Raw genomic sequence first — 16615 nt, 5'->3', positions numbered from 1 at the left:
GCACATGAATTTCGAAAAACTCAGAGGTGCGAGCCCGGGTATGAACCCATGATCCTCTGCTTGAGAGGCTATAGGTCAAACCACTAAGCCACCACAGCTTCCGGTAAGCGGTTAATAAAAGTTCCAAATTTCTTCCGAGTGGCGCTAGAGTCGTAAGAGTCATCTTACCATGCGAATAAATTAAGCTATACTGAATCAATTAAAATGTAAAAGCTCATAATTAGGCTTATTGAAATTCAGCTTTAGTTACAAGTGGAGAGCTTTTAAGTAAAGTTGGCAAAGCGGTCATTAGTCCTGGGAAGTGGTTTAGTCAGCGCTTGCAAGTCACCTGCATTAGGCGAGAGCCGCGGGTGGTGCAAGTTATGGGAGACTAAAGCGCGAAAGACACAGGACGGCAGTGTCGGGAGCGGGTCGGGTCGGGAGCGCGGCCTACAGTGGCTGTATAGGAACATCACCCCGTCCCGCGCCCGCTGAAATTTAAAATTTACCATTTGAAATTTACCACGAGAAATGTCGTGAAAGCTGCATAAACTTATTAAGCAATTCAATGGTGTGTGTGAAGTTCCCAATCCGCTCTGGGCCTGCGTTGGAACTATGGCCCAAGTTCCCTCACTCTGAGGAGAGGCCTGTGCCCAGTGTTACGTATATAGTCTGGGATGATGATGATGATGATTGCTTAAAGCTGGACATTTGTGAAACATTTCCCTCTAAAGAGTTTCAAATGACGTTTCATGATGTCGTTCGTATGCAGCCACGTGGGTATTTTGCGTTTAAAGCTCAGTTTAGGCTTGCAAGGAAAATCATGCAAATTGCATTAGCTTGTGACACTCGATTGACCACTTCGAACCGTTCGCTTTGCGGTCACGCAACTTAATTTAACTTAATTTTAATTGAAAATCTAAACTAGGCTAACCTTTTTGGACAATATTATTACAGCGCACAGAAATAATAGAAAATGAACTTTTAAGTTGAACTGATATTTTGTAGGTACTCTGGAATAGCGATTGTGTCTTTGCAGTACTAAATAAAATTATAAAATTTATGACTCTCATGTAGGTCTACTATAGAATCACTACATCAGTTAAAAAAAGTCGTGACTGCTAGCTGTTGCCCGCGATTTCGTCCACGTAGACTTCGTTTATCGCTAGTTCCCGCGGGAACTATGCAATTTTCCGGGATAAAGACTATGCTATGTCCTTCCCGGGATTCAAACTATCTGTATACCGAATTTCATCTAAATCAGTTCAGCGATTTAGACGTGAAGAGATACATAACAAAAAAACATACATATAACATTTCTTAAAAACAATATGTAAAACATGACGCGTTCTGAGAAAACCAAACGGAAGACAGTAACAGCCGTTCTTTATATAAAATAGCACAGCCTATGGATTCTATTGATGGCCAGCGCTCGGTATTTAAGGTGCGACCAAACCGCTGCTTAAAAAACGGTGACGGCACGGAATCGCAGTGACGCACCGTATATGCACCGTTTTTTTTGCATGCGTTCCACACCGCTGCTTAAAATACGCAAACGGGCGGAATCGCAGTGACGGGCCGTAAACGACAAGACTTTTGTTCGGTAAAGTGACTGCGATTCCGTATTTTAAGCAGCGGTGTGGAGACCATGCGAAAAAAACGGCACGCATAAGGTGCGTCACTGCGATTCCGTGCCGTCACCGTTTTTTAACCAGCAGTTTGGTCGCACCTTTACTCGTACATTCAACACCCGGCCTTTCGCCTCTGGCTTGCGGCACGCGTCAAAGTCAGTACTAAACCGATTACAACCGTCCACCGGGGGCCAGCTATCGCACCATCTCGCACGCAACCCCCGCCCGGCGCTATCACGTGACGCCGCTTTCCAATATTCGGCTGTGCCAGCTTAAGGTGCGACGCCGATATACGCGACTACACCGTCGTCAGGCGCGGATCCAGGCCCTATACCACGAAGTGCAAAACTCGAACTACGCATGTTGCCGTCCCGCTGGCACTTATGTCATTTAATACGCGAGTGAATGGGACAGTGCGATACGAACTTCGATTTGCGAGTTCCGTAGTAGCCCCTCAGTCCTCAAAAAAGTTCGAGGTAGGTACAGGCACCCGAATCAATTCCTTATTTCCCAATAGACCGTGAAAGTGTGTCGTCACAAGTCTATTAGGGTTATGGGCTCAGACTATAGAGTATTCTTTTCTATCATCTGAGGTTATGGGCATGCTTATCGTGCCACAACGGAGAATCCTCCCTAGACCGTCTTCTGTAGTAAATCTACTAAGCCGGCATTTTTACTATTTTTGTCAGAATTAGGTAATTCTGGATTCTCTTACTCAGAATCACGAGTACTATTGATTTAAACGAAGAAAAAAAGTGTCCCTGATTTTTTTTGTCAGTTTTGTGACTTTTTTTCATATAGTTTATATATGGGTCGTTACGAAATGGACACAAAATTTTATGGAAAATTTGGGACGTTTTTTTCTTCGTCAAAATCAATAGTGCTCGTGATGCTGAGTACGGAGAACCCAGGATCACCCAATTCTGAAAAAAAAAATAGTTTGCGTCATTTAAAGTAAAAATGCCCTAGCACTAAAAATTATTACTTTCCAAAACTATACAAGAATGAACTGTTCCCATCTCCTTTTAATACAATACAATGCCATTACTCTTTATTGAATCCACAATATGTAGTAAGCAGAGCAGAAAAAGATGTATATGAAAAATTTCCCTTCTTTTTCTTCGTTTTATTCCTTTATTTTCTTTTTCCTTTTTTTGTGTCCTTTGAGTACTCATCTTTTTATTTACAACAAATTATACGCACTAATTACAGGAAAAATAAATCTAGGTTATACCAAACAGTGGGTCGCCAGTCGTAGTCGCTACCATCGGAATTCCACCTTAACTTATTAAGTAATTGTTCATCTCACTTCTTTTGTACTACAATGAGCAGGATGGAGAATGTTGTGGTCGGTGGTAATGACCTTTTTTAAATATCAATAAAGTGCGTTAAGTGGCCGGTTGACAGAGAAGGTCTCGTTAGTTTAAAGGTATTAAGTTAGGCGATAACTTTTTATTAAGATTTAACAGCGAATAATTTTAGTAAGAAATTTATATTTTAAAAAGCGTTGTATAGTTTTAACTTTGACCTTTGGACTTTTTATTAGGTAAACTGTTACTAGGATCGTTGAAAAAACACACACAGGTATAATAAGAATAATCCAAACGAGCAAGCAAGCGCTTATAATGTTTTCGGATTGCGACGCTGTTGATAGCGGCTCCATATCGGTTCGCATACTTATTGAAAGTCCGAATTAATGTTTGTCAGAATGATCATTTGTCATAATTTTTTTTCTCTGAATAAAATTATTGTTCAGAATTGTTATAAAACAAACCTAACCTAACCTATAGTTTTCTATAGGATGACTATTAAAACAATCAGAAAACAGTAAGGTTTCGGTGGGAAAAAATTATGACAAACGATGATTCGAACAAAAATTACGGTATGACTAGCGAAGAGTATGGAAACAACCTACAAGATTCTCGGGTTCAAATCCCGTTGCCGTTACTGACTAAACGAGGACCGAAACATAATTGAATGGAAAGAGACAAAAACTTACTTAAACTTCGTGTGGCATATTTTTAGCAAAACAGTCACTCTGATGCCTAGCATCATCATCAGCCGGAAGACGTCCACTGCTGAACAAAGCCCTCCCCCTTAGAACGCCACAATGAACGACAACTCGTCACTTGCATTCACCTGTCCCCGCAACTCTCACGATGTCATCAGTCCATCTAATGGAAGGCCTGCCAATGCTTCGTTTTTTTTTTCGACTGGATGGCAAACGACCAAGTGGGTCTCCTGATGGTAAGAGATCACCACCACCCATAAACATCTGCAACACCAGGGGTATTGCAGATGCGTTGCCAACCTAGAGGCCTAAGATGGGATACCTCAAGTGCCAGCAATTTCACCGGCTGTCTTACTCTCCACGCCGAAACACAACAGTGCAAGCACTGCTGCTTCACGGCAGGATTAGCGAGCAAGATGGTGGTAGCAATCCGGGCGGACCTTGCACAAGGTCCTACCACCTGTCTTCCGTTTCGTGATCGCCACGAGGAATTTTATCCCCAATCGGTAAACTGTTCCACAGTAGTCATCTTCCAAATAATACTTCAACTTTACGCCGCGACATCCTGACACCGCACTTAAGCCACAACATCCACATCAAATCATCCGCAAAAATCACAACCACAATACCCTTAAAACCAACACAAACAGAATTCCAAACGTCATCCCACAAACAAATATCGCTTCAATAACGTTGCTGTATCTTCAAAAATAAAGTCCAATTCGTGATATTTCGTTCTCGGTCCCTCGAGACTCGTCCCGACTGCCGTCACATTGTGGTGCATAGAATTGATAGCATCAGGAATCCGTCCCGCGGTCGCCTCACGTGTGGTCTCTTTTTGTGCATACGCGGTTGAAATTTAGCAACGAGATATTAAAATTTTATAAAAGCTTGGTAATGTGGGTTATGTGGGACAACCACTTTTAGGCTAGCTTTATGTGTAACAGAGTTGTAAAGGTTAAAAATTCAAGATTTGACAGAAAGAATAGTAGTGACGTCACACGCAATACTTACTGCATAGAGAAAAGCGTTTTAGGGTATCATTATTCATCATAAAATACAATGTAATGTAAAAAAAACTAAAACTTTAAAATATATGACTAACCTTGAACTACTTATAACAGAAAATCTACGACAGAAAATCCATTTATAAATTAAATTTTCAGCCGATTTTTTTTTATAAGGTAGGCATCTTTGACAGAGTAGTAGTATTTATATAGTCAAAGGTAGGCATTGGCTGTTATATCTAGGTATATGTAATTTCATTATGAATACATAGCATATGGCAAATTCAGGAGTTGTGAAAGACCGTGTTGTAGGCGTATTTGGTTGGTTTAAAAGACCGTAAGCTAACTTAGACCTGCAAGAATAATCGTGCTACACTGCGCAGTTTTGGCTTTAATCTATTAATCTTTCAATGAATTAGTTGATTTAATCAATAAGTTGCAATTAAATCGTTTTCAGTTTAATCAAACGCAATTAAACTTTCAGTTGTATGTTACAATTAAGTTATTCGGATGAAGTTGTTAAATAATAAACTCACAATTAAAATTACAACTAACTAATATTAATAGGTATAGGTATATTAATAGGTCGCCGTGGTGGCCTAGTGGTTTGACCTATGGCCTCTCAAGCAGAGGATCGTGGGTTCCAACCCCGGCTCGCACCTATGAGTTTTTCGAAATTCTACGCGCGGTATTACATTTAAAAATTTACCACGAGAGATTTACGGTGAAGGAAAACATCGTGAGGAAACCTGCACAAACCTGCGAAGCAATTCAATGGTGTGTGTGAAGTTCCCAATCCGCACTGGGCCCGCGTGGGAACTACTGCCCAAGCCCTCTCATTCTGAGGGGAGGCCTGTGCCCTGCAGTGGGACGTATATAGGCTGGGATGATGATGATGATGATTAATAATAGGTAACATATATAGTTAAAATAAACTAGTAACTTGATATGGCCGGAAGGCGGTAAAGAGCTCTTTTACATGTTAATTATTTTTATATTACCAACGCTTTCGGAAAGACCGTCATTGTGAAGAAGAATACGCGGCAAGGACTAAGGAGTATATAGTATGTACATAAGTACAGTCAAGTGCAAAAATAAATACCTATTCGAACCACTCAAAAATATGTTACTACGGCCTTATTGCCTCGGAATAAGAGTCTGTGGTACTTATTTTTGAAACTTTGAATAAGTTCATATTCTTACACTTGACTGTACCATTAACCTTGAGCAGGTTTAACTTTGACATTAACTTTGACCACGTATAAAATATCTATAAATTGTAGAGTGCAGTCAGCAAAAGCTACTGTACACAGTGTCCCAAACTAATAAATCCGCGTGCGATCTCGCCTCCTGGTTGGCTCGCTCGAGTCATGCTGACTGGCGCAGCCCCCCACTAGTTGCGACCGGGTCCGCGGCGTGACTCATGAGTTCGCTTTATTGCTTTATTGATATTAATTCCCTTAGCGTGACGTTTTGCGGACGAGGATCGAGATTGGTGAAAAAAGGTTGTAGAGACTTTAAGTTGTCCCAATGAGATGTGTAATGGAAGGGCTAATAGGCTATTGTGCTCAAAAATTCTTATTAGTCCATTAATTAGATTATCAGAAAATGTTGGACGCGTATTTTTTCTTTTGATGATTAAACAAAAAATACTGAATATGCAGCCAGTTGAAGTTTCGCGTGACGTCACGGACCCCCCCACTTCCTTTCTAACTTTTTTTACCCACAAGTCTACCCAATTGTGTCTCAGAATAATTTAAAAAACTATTGCCTTCCTTCTCCGCTATAAATGTGCACCATAGCGACGCATATTATTTGGTAATGTGGAACTCGCCCTCTTTCCCTTGCACATCAGAACATCAGACAAGGCGTATGTCACATTCCCTACTATCACAAGCACCACACAAAAAACTGATTACGTTTTCAGATTCCCATAAACTTAGGACAGAACGGAGAACAAAGGATTTAAATCAACACTCTGTATCTACAGGTCCAAGCCAAGGATTGTGATGATGATATTGATGATGATTATCCGACCTATTTTTTTTTTTTTATTTTTTTTTTTATTTGACTGGATGGCAAACGAGCAAATGGGTCTCCTGATGGTAAGAGATCACCACCGCCCATAGACACCTGCAACACCAGGGGGATTGCAGATGCGTTGCTAACCTAGAGGTCTAAGATGGAATACCTCAAGTGCCAGTTATTTCACGGCTGTCTTACTCTCCACGCCGAAACACAACAGTGCAAGCACTGCTGCTTCACGGCAGGAATTAGCGGTACAAGGTCCTACCACCTGCAAAATATTTCGGCCATGGCGACCACTTAGGCTCCTAATTATTTGATTACAGATACACAATTACAGTACAACAACAAAATCAGCTGAATAAGTGGTATATTAATTTTTAAACAAGTTCATATCAAATGAATATGTCGCTAAAGTCGAACTTTCAAGTTGACAGACACGTCTATTGGCATTATTGATCGATTGATTGATTAAAACTTTATTTTCACCATAACACAAAAAACACAATATCGAACTATACATAGGTAGATTACAGGTTAGGGTACAGGGTAGGTTTTTATGACATGCAAACAATTATCAACTTTAGGGTGGTAGACCACATATTTGGCTGATGGTACCTACAGCCTTCAACTTCAAGCAGTAAAAATAATAAACCACGAAGTTCCACTAATTTGCACGACACGTTTCATATTAACAACTGTAACAATCAAGGGAGTAATAAAAACTATAAAATACACAAGTTTTAGCGACCAGCAACACTTTTATGGAACATACAATGTGTAAGAAATGTCGTGGAAATGGAATACCTTTGCAACATGGAAACAGCTAGAATATTGCTCTGATTTTGATTTTGACAGTTAATGACATTTTAATCACATGTGACCATGTAATGTTTGAATTTCGAACAGCAGATAATTGCAGGTGTGGTGACCTTGTGCAAGGTCCGCCCGGATTGCTACCACCATCTTGCTCGCTAATCCTTGCCGTGAAGCAGCAGTGCTGCACTGTTGTGTTTCGGCTGGAGAGTAGACAGTCGGTGAAATTACTGGCACGTGAGGTACAATCTCTTAGGCCTCTAGGTTGGCAACGCGTCTGCAGTACCCCTGGTGTTGCAGATGTTTATGGGTGGTGGTGATCTCTTACCATCAGGAGACCCATTTGCTCGTTTTCCATCCAGTCAAATAAAAAAAAAATAAAAAAATTGTTGGATTGTTGGTGAAGGGAAGACATAGCGTTAGTAAGGCTCCCATTAAATGGGCTGACGTTACTAGGTACATTGCGAGTACAACCGGTGGATGTCGGTGGCCTGTTGTCTTTAATCGTGACGTTTCGAAGGGGAAACCTTTGTTTAACAGTTTCCGTCTTCCAGCTGATGATGAAAGGAGCTACGACGTGGCCGGTGAAGAATTGGACGGACCCATAGCTTCCCGTGAGCGTCGCGAAAGGCTGCTAAGGGACCTCACGTGAGAGTGGACAGCAGCAACTTTTAGATAGTGCCAAATACGAACTCCAGACTCCAATACTTGCTGTGTGGGATACAATTGGAAACTATTACACTATTTTTACACGAAAGATCTACAACGGGGAATGCTCAGAGGAACTCTTTGACCTCTTTCCAGCTGTGGGGTTCCATTACCGATCCACCCGTTGTAAGCGTTAATTTCATGGACATCATGTTGATGAATGGCAGTCTTCGACGGTGCGTTTTAAGCGGTCTTTTTTGCCACGGACTTTTAAAATCTGGAACGAGTTTCCCGCTGGGATCTTCCCATAGAGTTAAGACCTTTAAGAGGCGAGTGTACAATTTTCTGCAGGGCCGACAACGCACTGGCATCGCATAAAGCGCTGCGGGAGTCTGTGAACAGTGGTGATCACTTACAGATAGTTCAACTCAGTTGTGCGCGCGGCGCTATGTGTGCGTGCGCTTGTATTAACCCATAACCAGGTGACCCACTAGTTCGTTTGTATGGCCTCTAACATAAAAAAAAAGTTGTAATGAAGATGCAGTTCTAATTCTCAACCAACGACCGCGGCCGCTCTATCAAGATTGTGGCGACACAAAGTTTGTTCTAAAGTCAATAAAAGTCTTACATAAAATCAGGGGTACTTTTACAGGTCGTAATATGTTTTAAAACAATAATTTTACACAATTATTAACAGTTTAAAACAGAAAACAAAACGCAAACATGCAAACACGAGCTCGCAAGGTCTTCAACTTTAAGGGCCATTAGTACCAATATAAGCCCCGATAAGGCCGGCTATTGCTTACCCTGTAATTTTATCTCTGTGTATCTGTTTTCTGTATCGCTTACTATTTCTGGTGTACAATAAAGAGTATGATTGGATATTTGGGGTCCAGTGGTAGTGTAGGGGTATGGCACGCAGCACGGAATGCTGAGGATCTGGGTTCGATTCCCAGCGCCGGTCTCTTTTTCTGGTTGTTCTGTGCATCCATGTCTCAGTTTGTATTTTCAATAAAGAGTCTTTGTACCTATATGTAGCCTGTACTACGAATTGCAAAATTCGAACTTCGTGTCTTGCCGTCCCGTTGATGCTTATTGTATTCAATACGAGAGTGAGAGGGACGGTACGATACGAACTTCGAATTTCGTAGTAGTCCCCCTGATAAAATTAAGGCCGGTAGTGTGATTATTTCCAGCAAAACTTACAAAATTCAAAGCCACCGAATCGTTTTTCAATATGACTATTTCGGTCAAAAATACCACAGTTTAATAAATCGAGGGTCACGCGACACAGTCTCACTAATCCCCGTGTTTATCTCTGTTTGTTTTTGTAATTGCACGCAACGCCTAAACCGTATTTCGGTGGAATATAAATCCGGACGTTTGACTCCTGCTTTGCTATGGTAATGTGCGAGAGGCTTATTTCTTTAAAGAAAGTACATACTATCCTGGCGCTGCTACGAAAATAGAAGTTCGTACCGTACCTACCGTCCCTCTCGCTCTCGTATTAAATAATATAAGCGTCAGCGGGACGGCAAGATACGAATTTAGAATTTTGCACTTCGTAGTAAGGGCCCTGTTTTGGGAATCACGCAGCGGATCCATTCCATTTTACAAAATAAGTAATCAGATAAGTGTACTTAGCTACGGCTTAATGGTTTGAAGTTGCACTCTGTAGTGTCCTAAGTCTGTAGTTCAGTCTGCGGCAATAATATTTGATAATAAGTAGCACTTCCAGTGCGTCCTACCCGTCATGACATACGGTGCCGAAACATGGACGCTCACGTTAGGGCTGGTCCACAAATTTAAAGTTGCTCAACGTGCTATGGAAAGGGCTATGCTCGGAGTTTCTCTGAAAGATAGAATTCGTAACGAAGTGATCCGACAGAGAACCAAAGTTATCGACATAGCCCACCGCATTAGCACGCTGAAGTGGCAATGGGCCGGCCATATAACCCGAAGAACCGATAACCGTTGGGGTAGACGAGTTCTTGAGTGGAGACCACGGATCGGCAAACGTAGCGTAGGAGGTCCTCAGACTCGGTGGAGCGATGATCTTCGCAGGGCGGCTGGCAATAGCTGGATGAGAGTAGCCGAGGATCGTGCTCAGTGGCGTGCCATGGGAGAGGCCTATGTCCAGCAGTGGACGAACATAGGCTGATGATGATGATGAGTAGCACTTAAAACATCTGACGTAACTCTATTCGTAGGCCGGTAGAGCGAAGATATTATTGCCTTATTACCAGTAATTGTACAGCCACCTGCGTTCATTTCATAGGCATCTCCCACGGCGGAGCGTGCAAAAATATCTGACACGTCCTTCCGGCCCTAGAAATAGAGTCGTATACATAAGATATTTATGCACGCTGTGTTGTGTCAGATATTGTGCTGGTCACGTGACTTTACATGTACGAGCGACTTTACCCATTAAAACTATGAGAGCAAAGATAATCAAATCATCCGTCAAGCGAAAGCCTTCACGCTACCATTTAGCCTCATCTCTGATGTTTAAAACGTCAAATTATTTGCTCCCAGCGTCTACATGACATGGGGTCAAGGAACCTTTGACACCGTTTACGTCAAACGTCAAAACACTCGGATTTACGATGGACGTTGCCGGCTGTCTATTAAAACGTTCCATAGACACATTGTTTTGTTTTTTGGGTAACGGTTGATAGGATTAATAAATGTTAAGTTTATTTGCGTTCGTGTGATTCATTTGGTTTTTTTATTCGACCGACCGAAGTTGTACGCTTTTTTCTTTGATTCTGTTTGTACGGAACGGAATTCATAGACCTAAAAATTTGTATGGAAACTTGTACCATCAGGGCATCACAGTGCGCGAGCTCGACTCTCATTTTGCTAGAACTTTTTTATACCTTTCTATACCTACTTAATAAGTTAGCCTTTGTACAGTCAAGGGCAAAGATATCGACTCGGCCAAAGATGCAAAAATATGTATACACGGCCTTAATGTTAAGTGCATAAAGTCGTGTATACATATTTTTGTAACTTTGGCCGTGTCGATATCTTTGCCCTTGACTGTACATATCATGTACAAAGGCTAACTTATCCCTTTGCAGAATCTCCGTCAGACGGCACATAAAATATAACATATATGTATGTATAACATATTTTTAAGGTGTCAAATAGGCATGCGCCATTTTTTTTCTTTCCTTTGCCAAATGGCTGCAGCTGTAAATCAGCGCTGTGCTTCCGTACCTCAGCATTGCTGAGCTGCCAGCCCTTTCGGCTAGCTATAAGTTTACTTAAACATTAAGTTATGTACCTGATGTATGCTACCTAAATTCAAGTTAATGTATATTGCGAATATACATTTTCTTTCTTTCTTTCTAATTTTATTATAGGCCAATGGCTCGAAATATTTTATTTTTACCTAAAACAGACCGGTGATTGATCTCTATCCCACCCGATGAAAAGTGCAGATGCGGCTAAAGTATATCACTGGTTCAGTAACAGCGTATTCACTCTAGTCTTGAACAGCTCTAGGTTGCATTTATTTGGAAATACAGACGATGGGAGCGTATCTCATTATGAATTAGAAGCAAACTGTTTCGTGCGGACCAATGAAATACTAATAACTATACTTGTTTTTTTTAGCATTAGAAAAAGTGTAAACAATCTTGACGAGTCTTTTTCTTGAAAAACGTTTTTTAAAAAACAGTAATAGTACTGATGATACAAAAAGAATGTAGGTAAATGATCATATGTCCTTGCTGATTGTTACATATTTGATGTAACTCATTTTTCAAAAGTGTTTTTCTATAAAAAGATTCGTCTAGATCGCTTAACTTCTTTCTAATGCTAAAAAAACGAAGTATACTCAAGAGTGAAGACGCTCCCTCGTCCATACAGATATATGTAGTGCGTACCTAAAGCCGCATTTACATTATTTTATATGTCGTGTTGTGTCGTGACGCATCAAAGCGGTATCGGTTTCATACATTTTATATTATTATGGTTGCGTTCATATATATCTGATGCATTGTATTAAGGGGCTACCCGAGGTTTTCATCGATTATTGACAAGTTTTGAATCGTATCTCCTACTTTTGCACTACTGATAGAATTATAAGTCTAACGGCTATCGGTTCTTCAATCTTTTATCTCCATTTTTGTCTACCGGATTTTGAAAAAAATCAATACTTAATTTTGTATGTTTTTTTTTAATATTGTCTGAAAAAACACTTATTTCGTATTTCTATTAACGTGAAAGATCTAACATATACGAAATCTACACATTTGGGTTCGTCTTTGACGTCTTTTAAAACTGGTCGAGGGTTTTCGTTTGAAACTAATTAACACAAAAGTTATGGCCAGAAAACCAGTTTTTTGGCCTAAAATTGTTCAACTTTGATGCCAAATATCTCGAAAACAATGAACTTTGAAGTAAATATGGGATACTATATAATAAGCTACAAAAATCATTAGTAAACTAAGGAATTCAGATCGAAGGTCATTGGGGCATGGGATATCCCCTTAAAACGACAGTTTGTGTTGTGTCGCATCAAAACTATATAGAGAGAGAGGGAGAGAGAGACAGAGAGCATCACAACACACCACGACAGATAGTGTGAATGCGGTTTAATGGTTTTCCATAGGAAAAAGTCGTATCTCCCGAAATACGACAGCACAAAGAAGTGTCAATCAATTATTGTATTAAATCAGTGCATTTTCATGACCATTAATACGAAACTTTATAAATAAAGAGTCAAATGTCAAAATGAAAAATGTACGGCTGTACGATGGGCCCTGAAGCCAATTGGGAGTCTCCATCATCATCATCATCATCATGTCAGCCGAAAGACGTCCACTGCTGGACATAGGCCTCCCCCAAGACTCTCCACTCAGACCGGTCTTGTGCTTTCCGCATCCACCGCGATTGAGAGAGTACCTATCATAAATATAAGAACTTTTTCGATAAAATACGATGGAAAACCATACATGTGTATCCTGCCATATGAATGGTATTGCCAAGAATCCAGTTATAGTTTCAACATTTTTTTCTCTATTAAAGCATAGTTAAATGCTTAGGGAACACTTTCACTGTCGTGCGTATTATCTGAGCGAGCACGCACGACCGTTTTCCGCGAGGGAGCTAGCTGAGGTTAATTAACTCTGTGAATTATTTGTTACGTGAATTTTGTTCTTTATAAACACTCCGACGGACGGCTGTGTCAAATAAATGTTTCGTACTTTAAACGAATTCCAAATGCTAGGTTTTATTTTCGATTGTTATTATAGTCTTGTGTTTTATTCAAGTCAATAAAACACAAATATGTTTACAAATTGTGTTAAACATTTCTTTTTACAAGCTTTGATTTAGTTTCGCTTGTCCCATTGTCTGTCTATCTGTCTGTCTGTCTGCCTGTAATCAAATTTTGCAAGTTAAATTTGACCAACTTCCAGTAGTTAGATTGACTTGAAGTTTGGAATACTTATGTAAAACGCGTGACAATACAATAATCTGGTAGTGACATCCTAGTAGTCCAGCCAGAATCGTCTCCGCAGGACGGTACTCTTCAACGGTTAATAGCATCGACTTGAAATTTCGTATGCATATTTAGTTTGGGTGACAATGCAAGTACAGTTAACAAAAAAAAACAATCAGCAAAAAAGCTGGTATTAAAAATGTTTTTTTCATGGTTAGGTTATTTCATAAAACTGACGCATGACTGACCTCTCCCTCTGGTTCTCACTGGTTCAGTAACAGCTTATTTATTCTAGTCTTGCAGATCCCTAAGTTGTATGTATTTGGAAATACAGACCATGGTAGCGATTTCCACTTTATAGCAGTTTTTAGTTAGGTATCATTGGCATTATTGTTTTATGTCATGCAAACGATTATCAGCTCTAGGGTGGTAGACCACAGATTTATCTGATGTTACATTAGAAATGAGTTAAGAAACTTACAGTTATCTTAATACTGGAAGGAATACAATTTTGCGTCATCTTTATAAATCAATATTTTAGTCATTTCGTTTATTGCTTTCACTCCTGTTTATTTTTGCAGTTGAATTTTTTTCATCTTTTTAAAACGAAATTCTTCATTTCAATTAACAACCCTACCCTCTACCTTCTTCCTACTTAACTTTTTATTTTTTGTTATTAGATCATTGTGCCTATAACTCTATCACAATGGCGAACCATTATTGTCTCTCCACTATTCAATTCAATTCTTGTAAAAAAGTAAGGTACCTGATAAAAACATGAAATAATCTTAGGTCTAGTAAGTAAAATTAAGTAGCTTAGATGAGGTCAAAAATAGAGAACAAAATGCATATATACCTATATGCAATTTTCTAAACATAACAGGATTGTTTTTAAATAAACCTAAGTACTTAACCTGACCTGAACCAGTCTGTAAAGTTGGTCTAATTAATAAATACCTAGTTTTACCGAAAATTATAATTGAATATATTATATAACCATTGTCTATTTTCGCCACTAATTTAATCTCATCAAGGCTCTCTAAGTATTTATCTCTGTCTTACCTGATTTTCGCTCTACTTTCGCTTCTTTATTCCTTTTTTTTTATTATAATTTCCACGTTTAGTATTTTATCATTCTGTGTATTAGTATGTATGTATTATGTATGTATGTATATATAATACATGTACCTACCTATGTTTAAATTAATTTTTAATTTCTCCTATTTGTTTGTTTTCCTCCACTTTTAGGACTGTTTTCCTGGAATTCGCGAAATAGTACGTTTACGCAGTAAATTACATCATTAATTCTCTTGTCAAGCAATGCGATGTCATTATGACTTTTTATGTGTAAAGGTTCCATCGTGGGATAATTCAGTCGGTTCGTCCACCAAGAAATTCTTTTACTACTTTACTTTACTTTAAAACACGAAAGACACACACACACAATACAAAAGGCAATTTAATCAGCCTTTTTTTTGAGCTGTCATAAAAATTTGTAAAGCCCTTACGTACAATGGATAGTGGCTATATATCTGCAAAGTAACGCCTAAAATTTAGGTGTAACTAATTCAATCACAATGAGCTGGAGTCCTTACCTGATGGTTTAGGCACATTCCTCTTAACCTGCATCCACTTGTACGTGGGCACAGCGTGCGCGGGCGGCAGGCCGGGCGGCGCCGCGTGCGCACACTCCTCTCTAAACTCCCGCAGCCCCCCATACTCCTCCTTGGGCTGGTAATCGAACTCCCCGCAAGCCAACGGAGACGACGGGTTAAAAGCCATCGACCCTTCATCCACAAAATGCATGTTATACTTCGTCTCCAAGTAATGATTGTCTAGTTTGTGCTCGTGTAAGTGCATGTCTTCGTGGCGGAGAGTTTCTTCGCGATGTTTGAAGGGCTCAGGGTGCGTCTGGATCGGGTGCAACTGGTAATTCTGTTGCAGTTCACCGTAGTCCAAGTTCGTGTAGCATAGCCCAGTGTCGGTGCTTATGACAGGCGGAGGGTGCTCGTGAGCTGGCTGGTGAAGCAAGGGCTCGTAGTAATGCGTCGCCGGCTCGTAGTACCCTTCATGGTACCCCTCATAAGGCGGCTGGTACCCTGCCCCCTGCTGGTAAAACTCGGCACTGCCGTAATTCTGCTGGTTGTTGTACATCCCGACGTCCATAGTCATCATGTTTGTCACGATCACCGCTGTCGATGTCGATATTTACACACACATCACTACGTCGACGGGTGAGAGAGCTACCGCGCCGGCGATTGGCGTCCCGATATTCGCTGTGTTCGAATTTTAAAACGGGCTAGTGCCGCGCCGTGCGCTATCGACCGCGCGCCCGCACGCCAGGTGAACCGACGAACACTGAACGCGAACACATATTTTTTTCAAACGACACTCAAAACTTTATCGCCCTATCCTTGTCTGACACCGTGAATACCTTAATGATTAAGCGGGATAGCGTTATCTGTATCAATACGAGCACCAAATCTGTGATACGATTCTAACACGTTTTTAAAATTGTACTTGAAGTTACTAGATGCTTTGTTGTAGAGATGTGTTTGGTGTTAAGGGATGCGCCCGAGCATGTGCGGTCGCTGGGAGGTAGAGCGTAATTCTGGAAAGTTTTTTCTCGGCCGTAGGCGGAGCTTAGGGAAGAGGAGGCAGGCTGGCCGTCAGCCGGCCAATGGGGCTTCGCGGTCGCGTTCTCCATTTTGGATTGGCTCCCACGAGATAATAGTGCGAATGTTGGAAGCTGGACGTGGCGGATGTTTTTCTATTTACTCGTGTGTTTGAATGCTCCCTTCGCAACGCTCTCGTTTATTTCTGTGACGTAAATCGATTTCAAGGTGTGAACAGGGTTTTGTAGCGCCGGTTACAAAGGCAGCTGCTATGTACTACGTTGCACAATGGCTTGGTTAGGTATTCAACGGAGTGAATAGAAACATCTACAGGGCTTCCGACATAGAATGGCTTGTCAAATAGAAAACTTCAAAGCATCCTGGACAATGAACGAAATCTCGAATAGAGTTCCCTGTGGAATGTTCTAATG

The 16615-nt window shown here is 40.6% G+C and overlaps 1 protein-coding gene across 2 annotated transcripts in view; it reads right to left on the bottom strand.

Annotated features, from left to right (window-relative positions):
• The window catches only part of LOC141433887 (uncharacterized), a 90964-nt gene extending 74797 nt beyond the window's left edge, over positions 1-16167 (bottom strand). For both annotated transcript variants that reach the window (XM_074095990.1, XM_074095989.1), the window contains exon 1: positions 15165-16167. In XM_074095990.1, the coding sequence (XP_073952091.1) occupies positions 15165-15744 (580 nt within the window). In that variant the 5' untranslated portion in view covers positions 15745-16167. The remainder of the gene's footprint in view (positions 1-15164) is intronic.
• Positions 16168-16615: the final 448 nt, after the last annotated feature.

The sequence above is a fragment of the Choristoneura fumiferana genome, chromosome 13 (genome assembly GCF_025370935.1).
Source record: "Choristoneura fumiferana chromosome 13, NRCan_CFum_1, whole genome shotgun sequence".
Lineage (NCBI taxonomy): Eukaryota > Metazoa > Arthropoda > Insecta > Lepidoptera > Tortricidae > Choristoneura > Choristoneura fumiferana.
The sequence above is the reverse complement of the archived record's forward strand: the minus strand, read 5'-3'. Positions and strand labels throughout refer to the sequence as shown.